Source organism: Glarea lozoyensis (genome assembly GCF_000409485.1).
Source record: "Glarea lozoyensis ATCC 20868 chromosome Unknown GLAREA6, whole genome shotgun sequence".
NCBI lineage: Eukaryota > Fungi > Ascomycota > Leotiomycetes > Helotiales > Helotiaceae > Glarea > Glarea lozoyensis.
The window spans coordinates 1454316-1476379 of NW_007361001.1; the positions used below are offsets into that span (position 1 = coordinate 1454316).

The 22064-nt window shown below is 46.7% G+C and overlaps 10 protein-coding genes across 10 annotated transcripts; 4 read left to right on the forward strand and 6 right to left on the reverse strand.

Annotated features, from left to right (window-relative positions):
• Positions 1–359: 359 nt before the first annotated feature.
• Positions 360–2127, forward strand: GLAREA_02796 (neutral amino acid permease; the record flags this gene model as incomplete). Its single annotated transcript, XM_008087881.1, has 4 exons — positions 360–641; positions 719–861; positions 913–1039; positions 1087–2127. 4 exons carry the CDS (start codon positions 360–362, stop codon positions 2125–2127), a joined length of 1593 nt encoding a protein of 530 aa, XP_008086072.1.
• A 446-nt stretch (positions 2128–2573) lies between these two features.
• GLAREA_02797 (uncharacterized protein) lies at positions 2574–2861 on the reverse strand (the record flags this gene model as incomplete). The annotated part of the gene is made up of 2 exons (XM_008087882.1): positions 2574–2648; positions 2703–2861. 2 exons carry the CDS (start codon positions 2859–2861, stop codon positions 2574–2576), a joined length of 234 nt encoding a protein of 77 aa, XP_008086073.1.
• A 1022-nt stretch (positions 2862–3883) lies between these two features.
• Positions 3884–4733, forward strand: GLAREA_02798 (uncharacterized protein; the record flags this gene model as incomplete). The annotated part of the gene is made up of 2 exons (XM_008087883.1): positions 3884–4106; positions 4219–4733. The coding sequence occupies 2 exons, from the start codon at positions 3884–3886 to the stop codon at positions 4731–4733; spliced, it is 738 nt and encodes a 245-aa protein (XP_008086074.1).
• Positions 4734–5116: 383 nt separating this feature from the next.
• Positions 5117–8334, reverse strand: GLAREA_02799 (Glucocorticoid receptor-like (DNA-binding); the record flags this gene model as incomplete). Its single annotated transcript, XM_008087884.1, has 2 exons — positions 5117–8175; positions 8253–8334. 2 exons carry the CDS (start codon positions 8332–8334, stop codon positions 5117–5119), a joined length of 3141 nt encoding a protein of 1046 aa, XP_008086075.1.
• A 1339-nt stretch (positions 8335–9673) lies between these two features.
• On the forward strand, positions 9674–11429 carry GLAREA_02800 (MFS general substrate transporter; the record flags this gene model as incomplete). The annotated part of the gene is made up of 6 exons (XM_008087885.1): positions 9674–9883; positions 9940–10428; positions 10491–10695; positions 10746–10846; positions 10912–10979; positions 11030–11429. The coding sequence occupies 6 exons, from the start codon at positions 9674–9676 to the stop codon at positions 11427–11429; spliced, it is 1473 nt and encodes a 490-aa protein (XP_008086076.1).
• A 243-nt stretch (positions 11430–11672) lies between these two features.
• GLAREA_02801 (FAD-binding protein) lies at positions 11673–13421 on the reverse strand (the record flags this gene model as incomplete). Its single annotated transcript, XM_008087886.1, has 1 exon — positions 11673–13421. The coding sequence occupies one exon, from the start codon at positions 13419–13421 to the stop codon at positions 11673–11675; it is 1749 nt and encodes a 582-aa protein (XP_008086077.1).
• Positions 13422–14289: 868 nt separating this feature from the next.
• Positions 14290–16199, reverse strand: GLAREA_02802 (FAD-binding protein; the record flags this gene model as incomplete). The annotated part of the gene is made up of 3 exons (XM_008087887.1): positions 14290–14584; positions 14654–15294; positions 15390–16199. 3 exons carry the CDS (start codon positions 16197–16199, stop codon positions 14290–14292), a joined length of 1746 nt encoding a protein of 581 aa, XP_008086078.1.
• A 902-nt stretch (positions 16200–17101) lies between these two features.
• GLAREA_02803 (uncharacterized protein) lies at positions 17102–18323 on the forward strand (the record flags this gene model as incomplete). Its single annotated transcript, XM_008087888.1, has 3 exons — positions 17102–17254; positions 17305–17789; positions 17843–18323. 3 exons carry the CDS (start codon positions 17102–17104, stop codon positions 18321–18323), a joined length of 1119 nt encoding a protein of 372 aa, XP_008086079.1.
• A 428-nt stretch (positions 18324–18751) lies between these two features.
• Positions 18752–19657, reverse strand: GLAREA_02804 (uncharacterized protein; the record flags this gene model as incomplete). The annotated part of the gene is made up of 1 exon (XM_008087889.1): positions 18752–19657. One exon carries the CDS (start codon positions 19655–19657, stop codon positions 18752–18754), a length of 906 nt encoding a protein of 301 aa, XP_008086080.1.
• An 824-nt stretch (positions 19658–20481) lies between these two features.
• On the reverse strand, positions 20482–21697 carry GLAREA_02805 (NAD(P)-binding Rossmann-fold containing protein; the record flags this gene model as incomplete). The annotated part of the gene is made up of 4 exons (XM_008087890.1): positions 20482–20654; positions 20740–21025; positions 21109–21399; positions 21581–21697. The coding sequence occupies 4 exons, from the start codon at positions 21695–21697 to the stop codon at positions 20482–20484; spliced, it is 867 nt and encodes a 288-aa protein (XP_008086081.1).
• Positions 21698–22064: the final 367 nt, after the last annotated feature.

The window sequence follows — 22064 nt, forward strand, 5'->3', positions numbered from 1 at the left end:
CAACTCTAGATCTTACTGAGATTCGCCATATCCGCGAACAGTAATTCGTCGTCCAGACGCGGGCTCGCCAACCCTGGATACATCGAAAGGGTCTCTCGCCCAGGGCTCTAAAGATCAGACTAACTGGTCTGGGGATGGCTTGCCTTCATCCTTCCCATATACCTTTCGCAACTCTCTCGTTTCCTCACTTTCTCTAGTCTTCTTTACTTAACAGCACCTACGCCCTCGCGCGCACACCCTCAACCCCCTCGAGTATTATTCCTCTGGAACCGTTCACCGACGCAGCACATGCAGCATAAAGGTCCTTTAGCAGTTCACCTCGCTTATCTTGCACCTATAGTGCACTTCCCGTCGAGAAAATGGCGATGAATAACGACCGCACCGCGCCCAATACCTTGACCAAAGATCCGGAATACGATCATAAACTGCCTTCTTCTTCGCCGGACCGCGATGCTGAAAAGGGTACAAGTGGAGGCAGATTCAGCGCGACTAATAAGGTGGGAGGCAGAATTGCGCCGGTGTTGCCTCACTTGAAGGGATATGATTTCGGAGACAGTGATGGTGGTTCGGATATTCTAGGCAAGCAGATTGAATTGGAGGCTGGAAATGATATCCAATACAGAACTTGCAGTTGGCCAAAGGTATGTTGCGATTTGTTGCGCTGGATGATCCAATGGAGACACCAGCTCCTTGAACCACTTGCTAACCATCAACGCAGACTGCTGCTCTGCTCTTCTCAGAGTATATTTGCTTGGCTATTATGTCCTTCCCATACAGTTACTCGATTCTTGGACTTGTGCCGGGATTGATTTTAACTGTCGTCATTGCCGCACTCGTTCTATACACTTCGCTCGTTGTCTGGTAAGCTCGCACGCACTTGTCTTGCCCTTTCAATTACTTACCTACTTTCAGGGAATTCTGTCTCCGACATCCTGAAGTTCGAGATGTATGCGATATCGGTCAGATGCTGTTCTGGGGTAAAACCTGGGCTTGGTACGCCACCGCTGTCATGTTTGTGCTGAACAACACCTTTATCCAAGTAGGTTCTTCCGCACCTTTATCAGCTATCAATTGCTAATTTTGTAGGGACTGCACGTTCTCGTCAGCGCAAAGTACTTAAATACCATCACCAACCACAGTCAATGCACAGTCACATTCTCCGTCATTGCGGCAATCATCTGTTGGATTTGCTCCCTTCCCAGAACCTTCTCCACACTTGCGAAACTGGCCACGGCGTCCGCGATTTTCACGTTCATCTCAGTCCTTTTGGCTGCCATTTTCGCTGGTATTGAAGATCACCCTGCAAACTACCATGCGGATCCAAATTACGTCGATCCGGCCACTGGAAGCCACTGGGGTGGGGAGCCAATCGTTACCGCAATCCCACTTCCAGGTACCACATTTGTCGCTGGCATGAGTGCTTTCCTCAACATCAGTTACACCTTCATCGGTCAGATCACCATCCCCAGTTTCATTGCTGAAATGAAGGAGCCAAAGGATTTCCCCAAGGCACTTTGGTGCGTCACCATCGCCGAGATTTTCGTCTTCGGAATTGTTGGCGCTGTCGTATACGCTTTCACCGGAAACCAGTACAACACATCTCCAGCATTCGGCTCTTTGGGCAACGATATTTTCAAGAAGGTCGCTTTCTCCTTTATGATTCCAACTCTGATCTTCTTGGGAGTTCTCTACGCCTCTGTCTCTTCTCGATTCATCTTCTTCAGAATCTTCGAGGGAACCAGACACAAGTCATCTCACACCGTCGTCGGCTGGGCAGCATGGGCTGGTATTCTAGCTGCTACATGGCTTGGAGCTTTTATCATCGCTGAGGTTATTCCCTTCTTCTCCGATCTATTGTCGCTCATGTCTTCTCTTTTCGATTCCTTCTTCGGATTCATCTTCTGGGGCGTCGCATACATTCGCATGCGAAAGGCAGATGGGGGTATCAATTGGCTGAAGGACGCAACTCCCTATGGATATGCGATGTTAGCACTTAACGTCTTCATCATCATCATTGGATTCTACTTCCTTGGCGCTGGTACTTATACCAGTGTCCAGAGTATCATTGATAGTTATGCTGCTGGAACTGTCAGTGGGGTTTTCACTTGCGCGAGTAACGGCTTGTAATTGTGTTTGTATTAAGAGGTTGGATAAAAGTTGGACACGTGGTAAATATACAGGCAAGGAAATGGCGTTTTGGGAATAATAGAAATGTTTGAAATGATTCTCGGTATGAACAACTGCATTTTGTGAATAGATCGCGGAAATTCCTCATGCTTTTCAACCCTTGCTACTTCCTTCATCTCTTCCCCACACCGAACAGTAATCACAATTCACGACGGATACTCCTCAACCCAATCTTGTGATTATAGTCTACTTAACTCCCCATTACAAAATCTCTCCACGTTCCTACCTATCACCCCGTGTCAGCTTACTACACAGCATCCTCCAAAGAGCAGCTCTTCTATCTAACACATTCCCGCGCCCTCGCCCAGTGCTTCCATACCTAAATATCATCGTCAACAGCTTAAAATTCCACTCACTCACCCCCCAACATCAAGCCTTACCACAATTTATATAGCATCCTCAGGCCTATCCTTCAGCGCCTCCCTAGCACTATCCGGATGCGTCGGTTTGGTATTCACAATCTTCAACCCTCATAAGCTTTACACTCTAAATCTTGGAATCATGTGTTAACGTACCACTGCACCTGCGGCCTTTTTGGCCATGTCTTTCTTGAGTAAGATGGCTTCTTCTTCTTTGAGTTGTGCGTCGTTTGGAGTGCCTGTGGTGAGCTTTCCTTGGGGATCTTCCATAGCTAGGGGTGATGGCGCTGCTGCGTTGGTGTTTGTTGATGCCATGTTGGGAATTGTGTGAGGAATGGTTGTGTCGACCAAGCGTAACGCACGTTAAACTGGCGATAGTGATTTGATTGTTGGATTGTTTGGTCTAGATGTTTAATTCAAGTTTTTATGATGAAGTTGGAGATAATGAGTCTGAGCTGTGGATATTCAAGGTTGACGTACAATACAAGCGGTCACGCGTGTGTCTTCCTCACGGAAGATCCTACCCTTTCATGCCAAGAACCCATTTTTACATCTACAGAGTTAAACTTCATTTACTAATACTAAAGCTATCTTGATAATGACTACCTACTTATATACATTTCTGTACGCTTAGAAGTTATATTTTATTGTAGTGGTGTTTAATGGCTTAGAACAAGGCATGTTCCCCCACCTTCGTCCACACCCTCTACTTTAACACTAGCGAACTATCTACTGTATATTATTCTTCACACTGTCAAGTATCACTGCATAAGTAGTAAGTAGTAAATACTCTAAACCTCGTTAATATCAGAATATCTAATAATCTGATCTACTCACGAATCTTACACCCCTCCAACAATCTCAACCGCATCCTATCCCATCCATCTCCTCGGAGCAAGTCAAAACCATCACTCCAACTCCAACTCCAACTCCATATACCCATACCCCGATCTCACGCCTGAGTAATCACAATATCCCAAAATAACATATGTCCCAAAAAACTTCCTCATAAGGCATAAGGCTCGTCTCTCGACGTTCGGAGGGGTGGAGGGGTAATGTTTACCCCACATTCATGCGTCATCAGCTGCCGAAATGCTGAATTCGTAATTGTACATGTACCGTGATGAGAAAGGATAGTATGGTTGATTATGCATTCAAAACTAAGGTTTTTCATTTAAGAGGGGTTCGGGATTTGAGTTGCGGGGTTTGAAAGAGCTTGTTATATATATATAGTAGAGTGATGGAATGCTATGCTACTTCATAAACTTCAAAATATCTAAGCTCCAACTACAACTTCAACACCATCCAAACAATCCCAACCCCAATCCAACACAACAATGGCATCAACCTCCTCAATCGTAGCCTACGGCTGGGAAGCCGTCCCTTCAGACCTCAAAACGCTATTGAAGAAACACTCTGAGTCGTCAGGCGCCGCACCCACATACGACATCTCCTCGCTCTCACCCCCAGACACGAAATTAGCGAAAGCAGTCTTTGAATATGCTCAGAAAGAATTGCCGAGAGAGACGTTGCATCATTCGATGAGGGTGTGGTACTACGGTAATTCCCTCCCCTTCCCAAATACAATCCCATCCCAAACTCCAATTTCCAATTTCCAATTCCCAATTTTCAAAAACACATACAGCGAACAAAACACTAACTCGTAAAATAGGCATCGCAATCCTAACCCACACCTTCCCAACCTGGCTCTCCCCCTCCTTCCTAGAAACATACTACCTCACAACCCTCCTCCACGACATCGGCACCGCGCCTCACAACATAAGCAGCACACACCTCTCCTTCGAATTCCACGGCGGATTCCTAACCCACTCCCTGCTCTCCTCACACTCCACACCAACCCCCCAAACCGAATCCGTCGTCGAATCCATAATCCGGCATCAAGACCTCGGTTCGGTGGGAAAACTGTCTCGGATGGGCGCGATCACACAGTTAGCCACGATATTCGATAATATGGGCGAGAACCCCGAACTGGTGAGTAAGGGGACGATTGAGAATGTGGTGAAGGAGTGGCCGAGACTGGGGTGGAGTGGGTGTTTTGCGGCGACGATTAGGAGGGAGTTGGAGTTGAAGCCGTGGGCGCATACGTCGCATCTGGGGGAGAATGCGTTTCCGGAGGGGGTGGAGGGGAATGAGTTGATGAAGCCTTATGATCAGACGGGGTTGTAGGGATACCCGAAGTTTATGAGAAGTAGGTTTATGGGAGTTTAGGGTGACGATGCGGCGGCAGGCAGCTAGAATGGAGAGTATGCTGGAGCTTGTAAGATGGAAAATGAAGGACGGGAGACTAATTTGCAAGAATACATTAACCTAGCTGTTCAAATATGTAACAAATATATTTCATCTCCAAAGATTTATCAAAACAAAAGCGCCAACCCAAACCCTCCCGCTCCATCCCCACCGACCCCTCACACCAGCAATGCAAACCAAAAGACAAATGACAACAGCCCACAAAAGAAACGAAAAGAAATAGCATAATATCGTGAATCTCGACAGAGAATGTGTGTTAGTCCAAGAACGAAAAGAAAATGAAATTCAAAGAGTGTAACCAATCAAGCCTTCAACTGAATCTCCGCACACTTAATACACAACACCACCGTCTCATTCCCAACCTCTTTTGGGTAAAAACACCCATCATCAAATCCATGTTGACAATCATGACAGCGAAAACATTCGTCATGCCATTCTCCACCCAACGCATTCACATACTGTCCAATCACCGGTTTCTTGCACTTTTTACACTTTGGTGCGCGGTTGGCGGTACGTTTCGTTTGGCAGGAAAGACACCAAGCGTAGCCATCCTTCTCGATATGGGTCTGGCCCTTTTCAAACGGATCACCACATTCGGCACAGAAGAAATGTCCGTAATGCCAGTGCTCGCCGAGTGCGATTGTGTGTTCACCGAGGATTGGCGTTTTGCAGTGTTTACATTTTGGAGCAAATGTTTCGTGCCAGTCAAGATGACAGTAGAATCTCATTCTCTCATCCCCATCTTCGGCCATTGTTTGTCCTTCGACCTCAGGGATATCTTCACCACGGGCTCGACGTCTAATTCGATCGACTCGCTCTTCGCGCTTGATGCTTGGTTCGAAACGAATCTCTAGAGACTCAAGACTCGTGCCACAATTGAAGCAAATAAAACATTGGGGATGGAAATGCTCGGATTTACCATGAAGTGCAAGTACTCGCCCTTCAATTGGCAAGGAACATTGATGACATGTTGCTGTTGCTCGATTTCCAACTGGTGCTGCAGGGGACCAATGACCCCTTGAAGTTGGAGGAGTTGCGTATCCACGTGGACGTGGTCGGCTAGAAGCAGCTTTTGGATCTGGAAGTGGTCGCTGGCCGCTATTGGTTGATGGACTTGGGGAGACGTTGATAGTAGGAACTCCAGGCGCTGAGATGGATATTTCAGGGGCGTCAGGAAGATTTATGGTCGGTATAGATGGTGCGGAGTCAGGAAGATTGATAATTGGAATTGACGGCGTGGAGTCAGGAAGATTGATAATTGGAATTGACGGCGTGGAGTCAGGAAAGTTGATGGTTGGAATCGAAGGTTGCGAATCTGAGATACTGATTGTTGGAATTATTGGTGGTGAATCGGGTAGGTTGATCGTAGGAATTGGGGGTCTTGATACAGGCGGGGTACTAATGACTGGAATCGAATTCGCCCGTGGTGGTGTACTGAAAGAAGAATTTGTTACCGGAGTGGTGGTCACAATTGGAATTGAATTTGCTCGTGGTGGTGTATTGAAAGAAGGTCTCGAGAACGGAGACTTTGTGAGGGGCTTTGGTGATTGTGTATGAACAGTTGGGACGGAAGTAGTCCTTGCGAATGGTGATTTGAACATCGAAACAGGAGGTAATACATCGTTGGTGGAAACAGCAGATCGCGAAAATGGAGGTTTGGCTGCTGATACAAGCTGTGACGGACTAGATGTCGAGGTAGAGGCTCTCGAAAAAGGGGATTTGGACGAGGTGATTGGAGGCCGAGGACCGGAAATCGTTGTAGGTAAAGGACTCTTGGATTCGGGTTTCTTAATAGAAAGGACAGAAGGAAGAGTTTCAACTCCATCAGTAGTCGGTGGGTTGGAAGAGCTTTCTACTTGACCTGTGGGTTCAGGAACGAGAACGGTCGGGATAGAGGATGCGACATCCTTCGAATCTGAGCGAGTAGGTATGCCTTGCCTTTGACCTGATGGTCGGTCGAAAGGAGATCTTCTTCGCACTTCTGGCTTCACATCAGCCTCCTTCGGCTTCCAATTATTATCAAAGCTTACGATGGGACGACCTGGTTTGTCACTGACAACCGTAGGTGTCGGGAGCTTTGGACTTCTGTCCTTCAGGCGCATGCTCGTAGCCTGTCTTATCTCATCACTTCTTATTTCAAGTCCATCTTTGGTTAACGGTTTCTCTGTTTCTTCGTCTGTATCGCTGACAGGCTTTGTAGTTGTGATGACAGGCAATGAATTGGCAGTATAAAGTGGGTTGCGAGATTGAGTTGGAGGATTTTGGTGGATCTCGGTCAAGTGAAGCTTCTTTGTCTGTTCTGGAGGTGTGCTACTTGACCGTGCAGCAATATCTTGAGCAAATTGTACTCGATGAAGGGGATTCCGAGGCTTGAGTCGTAGAGGTGCCGGAACGTCTCTATCTTCTTGGGAACGACCTCTAGGCGAACCCTCCTCGGGTTCTTCCCAGATCTGTGAGCCTGTAAATGTGCTTCCAACTTCTCCACTGATGTTTCTTTTCGCACTACTCTTTCTTCTTGACCCCGCTACCTTGGTGCTGCCCACAATGTTGCCATAAGATTTAGAATGCCCCGCTGTCCCCGAGGCCGATCTTGTGGAATCAAGCGATTGGCGAACGGTTGGTTCTGGGCTGAGTGCTCGATCAAAGTTTTCAAAATATCCGCTTGATACTCGTTCTCTAGGAGAACGCGGCGACATCATTCCACCACTACTGGTTGAGCCATTTGAAAACGATCGGGGAGCCAGATCCCGAGCCAGTCCAGTGGCCATTCCAATTCCTCCATATCTACCAACACTTTGTGTTCTTGCATGAGCGTAGCTGTTCTTTCTGAGATGGTCATTGTATCGATATGGCGCATCGGGATTCACAGCTTCCGGATTTTGATGCTGGTAAACAAGTTCTGACGCTTCATCTTGAGCAGCAGCATGAAGCCTGGCCTCTTCTTCCTGCTTTTTCAGATCCATATCTTCCATAGCTTCGCGCAACGATACCGCCTCTTCTTTTTCCATCCATCTCTGGCCACGCTCAATATATGTTGCACTAGGAACGACCTCTGATGGCTTAACGAGGACTGGGGTATTTGAAGATGTTGGCTGCTGCACCGGCTGCCGGCCTGTTCTTGATGTGACTGAATACGAAGACATGGCGGATTCCGCTCTTCTATGGGAGAAAGCACTTGCTGATCTAGAAGCAAAGTCGTTGGAAGACCTTGCGGATGTTTCGTTTGTCTCCGAGGTTGGAGTCGAAGCTTGTGTGGTAGAAGCATGTTTATCGGTCGATTCTCGTCGATTGCTGGGTGGTAGAGGCCTTGCACCACTTGGTCTGGCAACACGATTATTTCTCAACCCAGCGAGATACTCAGCTGGTGGGAAAAGGTTAGCTATACTCGATATCTCGTAATGTTGTTTCAACCGAGCTGAAATAGAGGATTTTGCTCACCGAATTGATCATTTGACATAGCAACTGGGCCAGGTGGTGTCACTTTCCGCGTTCTGTCTTTGGATCTGCCTCGAAGTAGCATCTTGACTGCGGTGGTGCTTCAGTCCGAGGAGGCTTCAATGAGGGAGTAGATTCGGTTGACGTTTTCAAGGGTTCAAGAGAACGTCCAGGGTTTGTGAAAGGCAACAATTGGTTTTATAAAGATATTGAGAGGAAAGATGTGAATGAATGTTATTGACAATCTTTATCGAAGTGTATAGAAGAAATACAAGTTCTCACAAGGTAAACAGTGCAACGAGTGGTGAGTCAGTTACACATGATGTACAACCTGCTTCTGGTTTGTTGATATATTTTCGCAGGTGAAGTTGGCCGGGATACTGTCCAAGCGGGCCTTGCAGAGATCCACAGCAACGTGCTGGAAACTGATACGACGGCTCGCTCACACAACAAAAGTCTCATGATTGAAACAATGACTAGGAAATCGCAGGTTATATTTGGTAATTTTCTTAATGCACTGCTGATTTGATTATATGCTGTTGATGAAGGCTAATTCCATTGAAAACGATCGAGTATTGGGTTGATAGAGTCACGTGACTTCGCGATTGACGACCCGTCGCTTCTCACGGAACATCATTGTTCCCGTCCGCAAACCGCCGGCCAACTGCCCAGGTGCTGTCGCGTCATGCCAGACTTTTCTTCTCCATTCAACCCAGAACTTCTCCATACTTTATTGTGCTTTCATTGTTGTTATCTACTTCGAAGTATGATAGCTTCATCCCATGCGCAAGCTACGGGAATCCGAGACAATTATCAACATCACTCAATTCTCGACAAGATGTTGGACACTGCTATCTCATTAAGTAATAGGCTCTTATTCCCGAGGCCCTTGACTCGGTTGAGACGGCAATTGGAGAAGTTGCCCGGTAGCGCACCAAACCCAGCTCTTGCACCAATTTTGGACGCGGAATATCTGTATGAAATCTGCTTAGTGGGGATTCGAGCTCCTGTAGTGGCGTTGGTTCCCCGCAAAGCAATTGCTTTGTAAATCTAGGTCTCCACTTGGAGTCATTCTGTTCTTTCGCTTCTTTTCGACAGTAATCTGGTCGACGAAGGCATGGTCGTCCGTAAGCAGTTCTTCTTCACCTACCAACTTTTCCAATACTTCCTTTCTTTCATTTAGCATTCATTTGTCCAATTCCTCACAGATCATCGTCGAATTCACCCGCTTGGACGATCTACTTAGGTTTTGGATTTTCCTTAGAAAATTCATCTCATCGAGCAATAGCCTCTTCGATCTACCGTGCCACTTATTCAGTACCCGGCAAGCTAATAACTCCAATTTCGGATTTCTCCTAATCTACGAAATCCATTCTTTGAAAGATCTCAAATTTGGGAGTTTTAGTCGTTGCTCCTACTAAAGCATGAACGACTTATCTTCCAGCAACGGTCACGGCCATGAAGACTTAAAAGTGACTCTTCCCATAGGTGCTGGGACAGCGGCCGACTTGGAATCCGAAAAGACGCCATCCCCGGATAGCAGTGTTGAGGACGTACCGCCAGATGGCGGGTTTGGTTGGATTTGCGTGGCTTGTTGTGCTCTGATAAATGCGCACACATGGGGCATCAATAGTGTAAGTCACTTAGACTGAGCATTGCTAGATTGACTTTCGGGAGCTCACACTCACAGTCTTATGGTGTCTTTCTCGCCCACTATCTTGCGGCCAACACATTTCCCGGGGCAACTTCTCTTGACTATGCCTTCGTTGGTGGTCTATCCATATCATTGGCACTGTTCATCTCCCCGCTAGCAACAGTAGTGGTCAGTAAACATGGCACTAAACCCGCCCTTGCTATCGGGATCGTACTACAAACTGCTGGCCTGTTGGGGGCCTCGTTTGCAAGCCAGATTTGGCACTTGTTTCTATCCCAAGGCATCGCCTTTGGGTTTGGAATGGGCTTTTTGTTCATTGCCAGTGTCAATATTGTTCCTCAGTGGTTCAAAAGAAAGAGGTCATTCGCCAATGCAATCTCCGCTGCGGGCAGTGGAATTGGTGGGTTGATATACTCACTCGCTACCAATGCCATGATTCAATCTATCGGTCTTGGCTGGGCATTCAGGGTTCTGGCGATTGTATCATTCGGGGTCAATGTTGTTTGTACACTGGTAGTCAAAGACGTAAGTGGAGGATTAACATTACTCTCTAGATCCAATGACGTTTGACTGACCTGAAAATATAGAGAAACAAAGCAGTGGGTTCTGTTTTTAATGCTTTCGATCCTAAACTCTTAAAGCTAGTCAATTTTTGGCTTCTAGTAGGATGGGGTTTCTTTAGTATCTTAGGATATGTCGTTCTACTCTTCTCGCTACCGAGTTATGCTAGAAGTGTTGGTTTGACCGCACAACAAGGTTCTGTAATTGGCGCTGTGTTGAATCTAGGACAAGGTAAGAATTTTTCAGCTTAGTTGTGACTGCAAAATGCTAATTGTGTTTAGGTCTTGGCCGCCCACCCGTCGGTTACTTTAGTGATAGCTTTGGTCGTATAAACATGGCCGGAGTATGTACGTTTATCTGCGGTGTCCTCTGTCTCGTATTTGTAAGTCACTCCTTCAACGGCGCGCATTTGGTATTTGCTCCGTTTAAAACAGCTAATTTGTACAGTGGACATTTGCTAAGACATATGCGTCGCTAATCGCTTTCGCACTGATCGTCGGTTGTGTATCTGGAACGTAAGTACACACTTGACAAAACAACGGAATCCCGCTAATTAGATTTTCAGCTTCTGGGCGACCGTTGCACCAGTCGGCGCCGAAGTTGTCGGTATTCAAACTCTCCCATCCGCACTTGCACTCCTTTGGATCTTTCTCGTCCTTCCGTCCACATTTTCTGAGCCGATTGCTCTCAAACTTCGTCGATCGACCGGCAACCAGTTTCTTCACGCCCAATTATTCACGGGTTTTATGTACATCGCTGCCGCGCTTTGTGCCTGGTTCTTACGTGCTTGGAAGATTAGGGAAGAGCAACGACTTCAGGAAGAGCTTCAGCGGAAGAAGGAGGAAGCCGGGGCTGGGGCTGGGCTCCATGGCGGCGACGGTGGTCCTCCCATTTTGAGGAGACATGCCAGTAGGGTTAGTACGATACAGAAAGCTCGAGGCTTCTGGGCGTGGGAACGTGTGTAAAAATAAGAACTTGATATAGCACAGGTATATAATATGAACCACGAGTTTCAAAAGTCGAGGTGTGTCTGCCAGCCTACGACTTCCGCGTTAGAGAAGAACTTGCAAACTGTAATAATTGTCATTTTGTTAATTTCTGGATTTTGATCTTAGCTTTTGGAATAACTAACTACAGTGTTTACTACAGAATCATAGGGCTTTTCTATTTCTACTTAGAGTCCCATGCTCACGAAGAAACTTCAATAATCACGACGCCGCACTTTTGATTTGACAAAGCCTTCCGTCAACTTGTTCTTTCCACGCTTCACTTCCTACACCGGCTTTGGCGTAAAAAACGCCTTGTGGGTCATATTTGTTCTTGATAGTAAGGAGTTTCTTATAATGAGTTCCATAAAATACTGACTGAAAATCAGGTTGGTTAACGTCCGCTTCGTTGGGGTAAGCGCCCCCATTAGGCGTCAGCGCTGCGAGAGCTGGCAGATAGTCGTTTGTTATCTCGTTCTCCCCAGTCTGGCCATTATAATCCGTGTAGTTGAGAGGAACACCCATGAAAACGTTGAAGAGTGAGCTGCGGAAGTATGGATTTACCGCATTTTCATCAGGTGATGAGACACCGTTCTTCACATTGAAACTGACAGCCGAGAAAAGTGTCTTAGAACCAATATGTCGGATGGCTTTGACTAGAGCATCCTTGTTGTTTTTGGCAACGTCGCGAGGGATGAGTCTTCCTCCTGTGCTGTAGTCTGAGACGTTCCAACTTGAGGTCAATGATTTGTATGCGGACAAGAACGTGGGATTTTCTGAGGATGAGTACTGATACCCCAGCTTCAGAGAATCCATAGCGTCTAATGTTGGCTTCAATATTTTGTCCAACTCTCCCTTTCGCAGGGTCGGCGCGAAAGCAGGCATGAGAAAGAATCCAGCCGGGTTGACAACCCAAAGTGCGTACACACCAGCATCGACAATGTTTGGCAATAGCGTCAGAAACGAGCCGATTGCTTTGTATATCGTGTCAGTATTTGTTCCATTGTCGAGAACGGAGAAATAAGCAGTCGAAGCATAACTGTCTGGGTACGCTTTCACGGTCATTGATACCACGACACCGAAAGTCCCCGGGCCACCTCCGCGCAACGCCCAAAACAAATCAGAGTTCTGGTTACAATTTGCCGTAAGTAACTGACCACCTGCAGTGACGACTTCCCACTCCAATACTTGATCAGCACCTAAGCCGTATTTCGAGGCGAGCGGTCCGTGGCCCCCACCTTGCGTGTAACCACCAGCTATGCCCACAGATGGACAGTTGCCGCCAACTACGACAAGTCCTTTGCTGTTTGCAAATGTATAGGCATCAACACCATGAACACCAGCACCTATTTTGACCGCCGGTCCAGAATAGTCTCTCGACTGATACTTGGTCAGCTCCATCGACTTCATGTTATGGGTCCACACCCCAAGAGCATGTGCGCCTGTAGACCTTCCAAGGTAGTCATGACCAGTATTGCGGATCACAAGTCTGATCTTATGAGCCTTAGCAAATTTGACACCTTGCTGAATGTCGCTAGGACCGAGTGCATTGATTGCATACACAACATGACGACCAATAGTGCAAGACACGGCTGGATCTAGCCATGGATTACAGCTATTGTTTGAGAATGCGTAGGCCATAGGCGAAGATGAAGACGCAAGATGAGTTTCCGGAAGGAACCATGAATCTCGAAGTTCTTGGCATTTTTGCTTGTCATAAGATGCTATATCTCCCGTTTGTGAACTGTACGTACGATGGCAGAGAGCTCCGATGGGAATGGTAGCGATGAGTCTCCCGCCGACGGTTTTGTTCAATGCGTTCCAGTCCGCGAGGCTGGGCCATGAATAATCCCCTGGAATTGCCCTGCATCCATCGTAGGAGTCCCTGGGGGGAATCACTTTTCCGTGCACCGACTCGTTTAACAACAGTAAGATTGGCGAAAGCAATCGGAGAGCCTTATGGAACAACATGACGAGGTCTTTGGGGATTGAATTGAAGAGCCAAGATGTGGAGCGTGTGGTGAGTGAGCTGTGTAGTTAAAGTCCTGATAACTCATGTTTATAGATCAATTGGATGATAAGACTACCATGATTCCGTGCCTCTTTCCTATTTACAAGTCCTGTTCTTGTAAATAGGCAAATATATTGATGGTAATACAACTCCACTTTTCTCGCATCATATTCAGATTTACGAAGGAAAAAAGTATTGAGAAGTTCAAGCAGCGTCGTATAATAGAAAGAGGATCACTTCGGATAAACCCGTGTGCGATATCCACATCATTAGGTAGTTACCGGTAGATCTGCATCCTCAACGGCTGTGCTTAGAGATCTCTCGCTTACCTGCTAAAGTCGTAGACTCGTATTTCATAACTACCCAAGTAGGTAGGTAGTAGCCATCCCTGATAGCTGCGTTCTGCATGACACAACTCGCACATTGTTAGATCTGCAGCATTTTTGACCGAGCATCGAAACAACGGTTACATCAAAATGTTGCTGGTAAATTCGAGCATGCGCCGAGGCTCCTTCGATGCATGTACCTATTACTGTGTTCCATTCGAAATCAAATGCCAAGGTTGATGCGCGATAGTGAAGTGTTGCTGGTTTGACGTAATAACGTGGTTGCAAGCATTAGAAAGCATAGATTGTGAGGCTAATTATATGACAGATGAACATCAGACGAAGGTCTGAGAATCAGACCAGGGGTTAGGAACAAGGTTCTTTGGCTGTGCAAAAAGGATGACTTTGCGTTTGCGATTAGACTAGTTTGGGTTTCTCTATTATGTTCTCTATCTAGATTGCTAAAACGCCGCTGCAATGACCAACCTTATTTGTCACCCTATCAAACTGTAACTCCAGTCTTGCAGAGCTTTCCATCAGCTGCAGGTGCCCACGCCTCACTACCTACCACTGTTGGCCCCCAGAAGATAGCGTTCGGATCATACTTCTTCTTGATCGATACCAGCTTCGCATAGTTCGTACCATAGAATGCCGATTGCCAGTTTGCTCGCTTGAAATTGGCTTCATTCAGATAAGCGGCGGGATTGGGGGTCAGCTTATCCAGAGAGGGGTCTAGGACATTGGAAACAGCTTGTTGAGCAACGACATTCGCTGTCAGATTTGATCGGTCGTATACACTGACCAATAAATTAGCCTAGCTCGAGATTTCACTGTAGGGTAAATGCGAAATTGAGGCTCAGACTTACGTTCCAAGGAATGCTAGGAAGAGAGAATCGCGCCAAGCTGGATGAGCGGCGTTAGGTACAGGTGGAGTCTTGCTAACGTCCATTGAAACTCCGGCCAAGATACCACCATTGTCGGTGACTGATTTCAAGCCAGCGACAAGGGCAGTGACGGACTTGTTAGTGGCGACCAGTGAGCGAGGAATTAGACTTCCTCCAAGGTTGAACTCAGTAATGTTCATTTCTGGGTTCAAAGTTTTGAAGGAGTCTTGAAAAGTAGGAAAATCCTTTGATGTAAGGGAATATGGGATCTTTTTCGCATTGAGCGCGTCGAGAGTCGGCTGCAACAGCTTCACTAGATCTTTGGCTGTTCCACCCGGTAAGTATGCTTGGGGCATGTAGAAGAAGTTACCCGGCAGAAGCTGCCAGTACAGAACCGCGCCCGACTTGAGGACGGCGGGGAGGTTTGTAAGAAAGACTTGCAGAATCTGCCAGTACGCATCTGAAGACTCGAGGTATGACAGCGTCACACCAGCGGTTGCCATATTTTTGTACATCCTCACTGTCATGGAGAGTACAGCACCATAGGTACCGCCCCCACCTCCAGCGAGCGCCCAATACAAATCTGTGTTTTGGGTTGGCGTAGCAGTGAGGACTGTTCCAGCCTAATATCACTTGTTAGTAAGTGGGTTTGTAAGTCGCGGAAATATCCCATCGCAGTAAGCGAGAGTTAAGCGAGACGAAAAGGAGGAGGACTTACCCCAGTGACTACCTCCCACTCCAGAACCTGGTCTGCAGCAAGTCCAAACTTAGATCCAAGTGGGCTGGTTCCGCCGCCTTGTGTATAGCCTCCTGCTATCCCCACAGTAGGACAATCGCCTTCGACGACCACGTAGCCTTTGGCGTTTGCTGCTTCTTGTGCCTCGTTGGCTTGCACACCAGCACCGAGTTTTATCGCTTTACCGGTGTAGTAGGATGACTTGTAATCTTTGATTGTGGTGTCTTTGATGCCATGAGTCCACAAGGCAATCGCACCTGCACCGGTGGACTTGCCCATGTAGTCGTGCCCAGTGTTCCTGATGACTAGGCGGATGTTGTATTTGGTCGCGAAGTTGATAGTGGCGCGGTAATCACTATCACAAGAAGCCTTGACAGCATATTGTACATAGCTTCCAATGACACAAGGTGCTGACCGAGGTGTGAAAGGATCACAACTCATGTTGGCGAAGAAGGCGGCCATAGGTGAGTGGGTTGTCTCATCGTGCAATTCTGGACGAGCCCAGTTGCCTTGAACATCGGCACACTTCTTGGCGTTGTAGCTGACTCCAGGGAATGTGTCGTGACATACAGCGCCAATGGGGACTGTCTTAATCAACCTCCCTCCAACGGTGTTGTTGAGAGTATTCCACGTGGAAGTGGATGGCCAGCAGGCGTCACCTGGGAAGCATCGACATTGTGACGCTCCCGATGCGGACGACTCCGACCTTGCGAGCCATACTGACCCCGCAAGAACGAGGAGGGAAGTCAACGCAACCATTTGCAACTGCAGTCTCGTCAGTCCTTTGAACATTTTGGGTAAGCTGATTGGTGGACGCTTAGGGATAGAATGATTAGGGAGAGATTAAGGATGAAAGAAAAAAAGCGTACTTATACTGAATAGCCGGCTAAGAGTTGGTTTCAGAATCACCAGCGGCGAGTTATTAGGAGCAAGGTGCAAGGTGTGTTGCAGAAAAAACGTGGCAGAGAGACGCAGACACCTGTTACTTAAAGCTGTTGGATTCAAAGTGACTCTACATCCTTGGTATCATCTACTTCAGCTTCCCTAGCTGTTTGGTGATAGTGGCAGCTCCACCTTCGTAGGATTGCATTGAATTCAATTCTTTCTATTGACATATGTCGAATTCGCATCAGCTCAGGCCTAATGGAGGTCTTATGATTTTCCCGATGCACATATACCACGCCACGGCCTGACCGAGAGCCTGTTAGACGGGGTTGGAGATCCGCATATAGTAATTTTCATGATTGCTTTGTGAAGCCTGAGCACATGGGCATCACGAAGTCAACCGGGGGACGGGAATGGACGGGAATGGCTGAGATTAAGCTCATTGATTGGCGACCTCGTGGGTGGGAGTTTTGTTGGTGTTGGTGGGGGATTCATTGGATAAGGCAGGTACAGATGCAGGCAGGGGACCCAGTTTCACACTGCAGCATGAAGGATGCGATTAGAAATATAATGTGTGATAGTTGCACCCCATGCGCTGCTACCATAGCAATACATGCTCTCTTATGGCCGTTATCAACATGTAAGAGGGAACGAGAAGAGGATTGGGTGGTTTCGATTCTATGTTTTAATAGTGTTCAAGCCTCAGCTCTTTTGCTTTTGTCATTCGACAGACAATTCCACTAACACTTCACACTTGAAGCTGAAAGAGAAGCCATAAGTACTGGAAAACGCCAAGCATATCGTCTGCTATGTCGTCCCCTACCAAAGCCGCAATCAATCTATTGATTTGGACAATCGTATTCACAGTTGTCGATGTTGTCTTTGTTGGTCTTCGCTTTTTAGCGGCACGCATCAGCCATCGCAAGATCTATGCAGATGATTATTTTATCATATTCGCTATGGTTAGTATTCAGTATACTTTGAGCCATAACATGAATCTAATGACTCTCAGATGAACACTTTTGCGCTTGGAGGCGTTGTGATCTGGGCCGTCTTTAGTAGTGGTATGGGTCACTACGCCGCCGAATTGAGTGCAACTGAGCTCCAGAATGCGCTCAAGCTTATCCCAGCCGCCTACGTTACTTGGACCCTAGGGACAACTTCTTTCAAGCTCTCTGTTCTGTGTCTCTACACCCGCATCTTCTCGATCAAGGCATTCAAGACTTTGTCTTACGTTACCATGGGTCTGACCGTTTCGTACTGCATCTCATTTATGGTGGTTTTTCTCACCACATGTACGCCTGATATCTCCCAATTGTGGAATCCAAGACCGGATGGACATTGTCGCGACCTTAATATTGGCCAGCTGGGCTCCGTCAGTACTAATTTAGCACTCGATGTGATTATCCTTGCACTTCCAATGCCGTTTGTGTGGAATCTAAAGATGGCATTGCGCAACAAGATCATTGTGACTATCGTCTTTAGCTTCAGTCTCCTGTATGTATTGAGAATTGTGTTATGTCCTATAACTATTTGCTAACGTTTCAAAGGACTATTGGTATCATGATTTGGAGAATTGTCGACCTTGTCAAAAATGCCGATGCCGATTTCGTCTATAATATGCCTACTCTGGCTCTTACAACAACACTTGAACTGTGGCTTTGCATTATCATTGGTTGCATTCCAACTCTGGCGCCAATATTCAGGACCTATATCACACCCGCTTTGACCAAGATGACGGGATCCCGAAAGACGATTAGCGCTCGTTCCAATCCTCGCAACATTGTTACCTTTGGTGGAGGACGCGGTAGACGACAAACAAGCTACATAAACATGATGGGAAGCCAAGATCCAATCAAGGCTGATATCGGTGACATTGAGCGGGAAGCAAAGGACAATGCGTTCAGGGAGGACGCGTTCACGACGACTCTTATATCCTCTTCACCTCAACCAGACATACGGCTTGAGACACTCTCTACTAAGAACGCGATTCGTGTTCGTCACGAGGTTGATACTGAGTTCTCCCATTAGTATTGTTGGTATAACTCATGAAGAAATCATGTGTAAAATAATGTGCTATGTGTTTATGAAGTTCCACAAGTAGATAGTTCTAAAGTCAAATACTGAAATATAGACATTTCCCATGCTTAACTTCTTTATCGTTTTTATCCTGTGACTGCCTATGTTAGCCTTGGTTTAGTGTGATGATAGTATAAGTGAAACCGTGAGTAATAGAACGGTACCAAAATTTATGACTCAGAGGGACAATATCATATGTGCTGGTTGTTCCAAAGCTACTATCTTATAAATGAACAACTTAGTTCAAAATCAATGTGTCTATTTCATAAATTCATAAGAACATCTAAAAAATCAAACGCTGCTTAGACTAGATACAACTTGGTATAACACTTCCACTTCTGATATCAATTTCGCACTTCCAAATTCCTCCTCGCTGACAGTCAAAAATTACTTGTTAGTACTGGTAGCGTATAGAGAGACGCATGCCAAAGACACCATAATCTCCACGTTCTGGCGTCTCCCTTGGGTGAACGAATGAAAAGTACACGCAGAATTACAACAGCTGCAGCCACAGCAGTAACAGAATATGCAAGAGGTTCAATGTTCCAGAAATACTCGCACACGCAAGACCAAAAGCATACAAAGAACGCTATAGATGTACGAGAAACTTTTTCTCCGAGAAACAGCGCGATCGTCCTACGCTTTCGAGTCTTGTCTCCCTTCTGATCCTTAAGATCTTGTACTTGCATCGTTGTCAAGATGACCCCGCTCACAATAATCGTCCAGGTGATTCCAAGTGCGCTCAAAGAACACTCAGGTCCAACAGCGATCGTCAAAGATCCGCTGTTGAAAAAGCCGTATGCGATAGCGATGATCAACTCCCGCACAAACACTTCATCCCCACCACCCAGGTCATTGTACAGCCAAGTTAAAATGTGGATGGCAATGCCTTGGTTCCAAGCACCAAGGTAGTAGTTGAGAGCTAAAGTGATCGGAACGACTACGAGCATGAGACGTCGAGTTTGATCGCAGGTAATCTTGCCCCGTGGAATCGGCCGCCATGGCTTGTTGATACGGTCTTCAACTACTGATTGCGGTGATCTTTGGTTGGCAAGATCAAAGACGAGGAGATTTCCCACATTAAAAGCCAGAACTAGCGGCAAGCGTTTGAGAATATCCAATGCTGACGGGATAGTTGAAAGGTCATTACAGATGAGCTTGGTCGAAGCGAAGGCTCCAAAAATGCCGAATGCCGAATTAGGTACCGCAAAGGTGACGAAATCGCTCTCAATGAACTCCCATATCATACGCGCAAAAGACAGTGTCTTTCTCAATGGTTGTAACATCGTTTTGGTAGAAATGTAAAGGTGATCTCTTTTCCAGCTGAGTAATATTGAATGAGCTGACCTGGGCCAAAACTAGGATCACAGACTTTGTGGAGATTGGGAACGGCTTCTATGACGTTCAAAACGAGCGTATTGCCCAGCACCAGGAGGATTCCGGATAGCAATTGTATTGCTCTTCTTTCGAAGCCACATAATTTTATACATCCACCTTTATGAATACGGCCTCGGCATATACTCTCGTCCGATGTGTCATGCTTGCTATCTTATGCTGCGCTGCATGAGATAAAAGTGTGTACCTGCACCTCGGACGCACTCAGGCATATATCCACTTGGGCTATCTTCAGAGAAAGAATGGGCGAAGGGCAATGATGGGGGGCTCCACGTTGCAGACGAAACTGGGTATTCTTGCCAGTCACATAGAGCCAGAAACAACATGACAGGGTTCAAGTGACGACCCACAGTGGCTTTTGATAGAAAGATCGAAGGTACGCTTCGCACATGTCCGAAATCAGGAACGGATTGAAAATATCCCGTAGCCCCCAGGTGAGCGGTTAAGTCGGTAGGTGAAAACTAAGAATGTTACAGTATTATTCTGCCTCGCCACTAAAGCAACTACATCACCCAAAAGAGGTTCATGATTAAAGCTCTTCCTATGTTAGGAACGAAAGCCCATACAAATTAAGAATACCATAGATAAAAAAGTCAACAGCAAATTGTAATCTAGTTCCAAACACATTGCATTGTGGCTTTATTTAGGACAAGTACAAAATTTGAATTTCAAAATAATATAGCAGCCGGTATGCAGCTCGCTGCTTGCCAACCATTTATGAAGTCTTTGGCAACTCTTTGAGTCCAGCTGTCAAAGCCAATCCTGCAAGAATCTGATCTTTAATAGCTATGAGCTCCTCCACATCCCAATTTGCCCACGCACAGCGTCCTCGTAGAAAAGCAGCCTCGGGACTAGCCATCCAAAGCAGAAAATGTGCTGGAAGTTGAACTACAAAGTGAACTCAGTTATAAATTTGCATAAAAGGCAGAGACCAAGATTGAGACCAGCTGTGAGTGGAGTTGTATCATCTTACCTGTATCCATGGGCAAACCCTCAGCTTTCCCACCAGTTCTACGAAAGTTATCTGTTTCAATCATGCCCGGGTTGAGCGTAGCAACGAAAACAGTTGGATTTTCCGCCGCAAGAAACTCGAAAACCTTTGCTTGTGCCAACTTCGATGCGACATAGGACGAGAGTCCGACCAAATATGCAGCCGGAATAAGCGAAACATCAGAAACTACACCAAGGAAAGCGGCTTCAGATGGGTGAGCCGAAGGGAGGAATGCTCTAGCAACTTGAAAGGTTCCTTGGACATTGGTCTACATTGACAGAAGAGTTAGTTTACGAATGTTATGGCTTAATTGGGTTCGTATCAGGGAAAACAGAAACGGATAATACTCACTTCGAAACCTTTCCACCAATCTTCTCCATCAGCAGACGGCACTGCGGAAGGCGTAGAACAGTAACCTGAGGTAAGGACGAGTACGTGCCACTGTCCTACAGCTGCAGCAGCACTCTCCAAGCTTGCCGATTTAGTTAGATCCGCCACATGCGTTGAGCAAGAAGTTTTGCCGCTCGACTTGATCAACTCTGATGTCTCATTGAGAGTGGTATCCGTACGCCCTAGAAGGGCTACATGAGCCGCTCCGGCAGTGGCAAAAGTCAAAGCTGTTTCTCTGCCGATTCCACTTCCCTATGATGGACCAGCCTGGTTAGCCATTGTTATGAGCGCAATTATGAAGACAAGCTTCTTGGAACACAAGAAGCGATCAACATGTTCCTCAAGCTGTGGGACAGAGACCGAGGTGACAAATGGAAACTGTCGAGGGGTAAAAGAAAAAGACTCGACCGGTGTTGACAGAAGATACACTTACCCCTCCAATAACGATTACGGTCTTACCCGCAACGCTCAGTTCTTTGCGAGATGGTGAGATACTCGCGTATGTATCGTTGCGCCACGTAGCAGTCGGGCATGGAAACGGAGGTTGCATCTTGAAAAGATTGGAGTTTTGTGAGAATCTAGAATTATGTTTCCGATCTTTGAGTGACGAGAGTTGCGCCTTCATTTCTAGTTTATAAGTGATCCTTGCAATCGACAGTGTAACACCAACCGCAGGAGGTGAACTGCCGGAAAGTAACACCGATTAGATCACCCCCTGAAGCTCGCTTATGCAATGGCCGTTGAAACTAACGCTACGTGGTTTACTTAGCCGGGAGACGCATGTAGTATTCTTAGTACTTTTCCTATCAGGATTTTGGCCCCGGAAGGATCTGGAATACTGCTATCAGCAGCTCAAAGTAGAAGGCTGTACCGATGTAGATCGACCAATCCGTAAAGCCTTTCTCAAGTAGAGAACC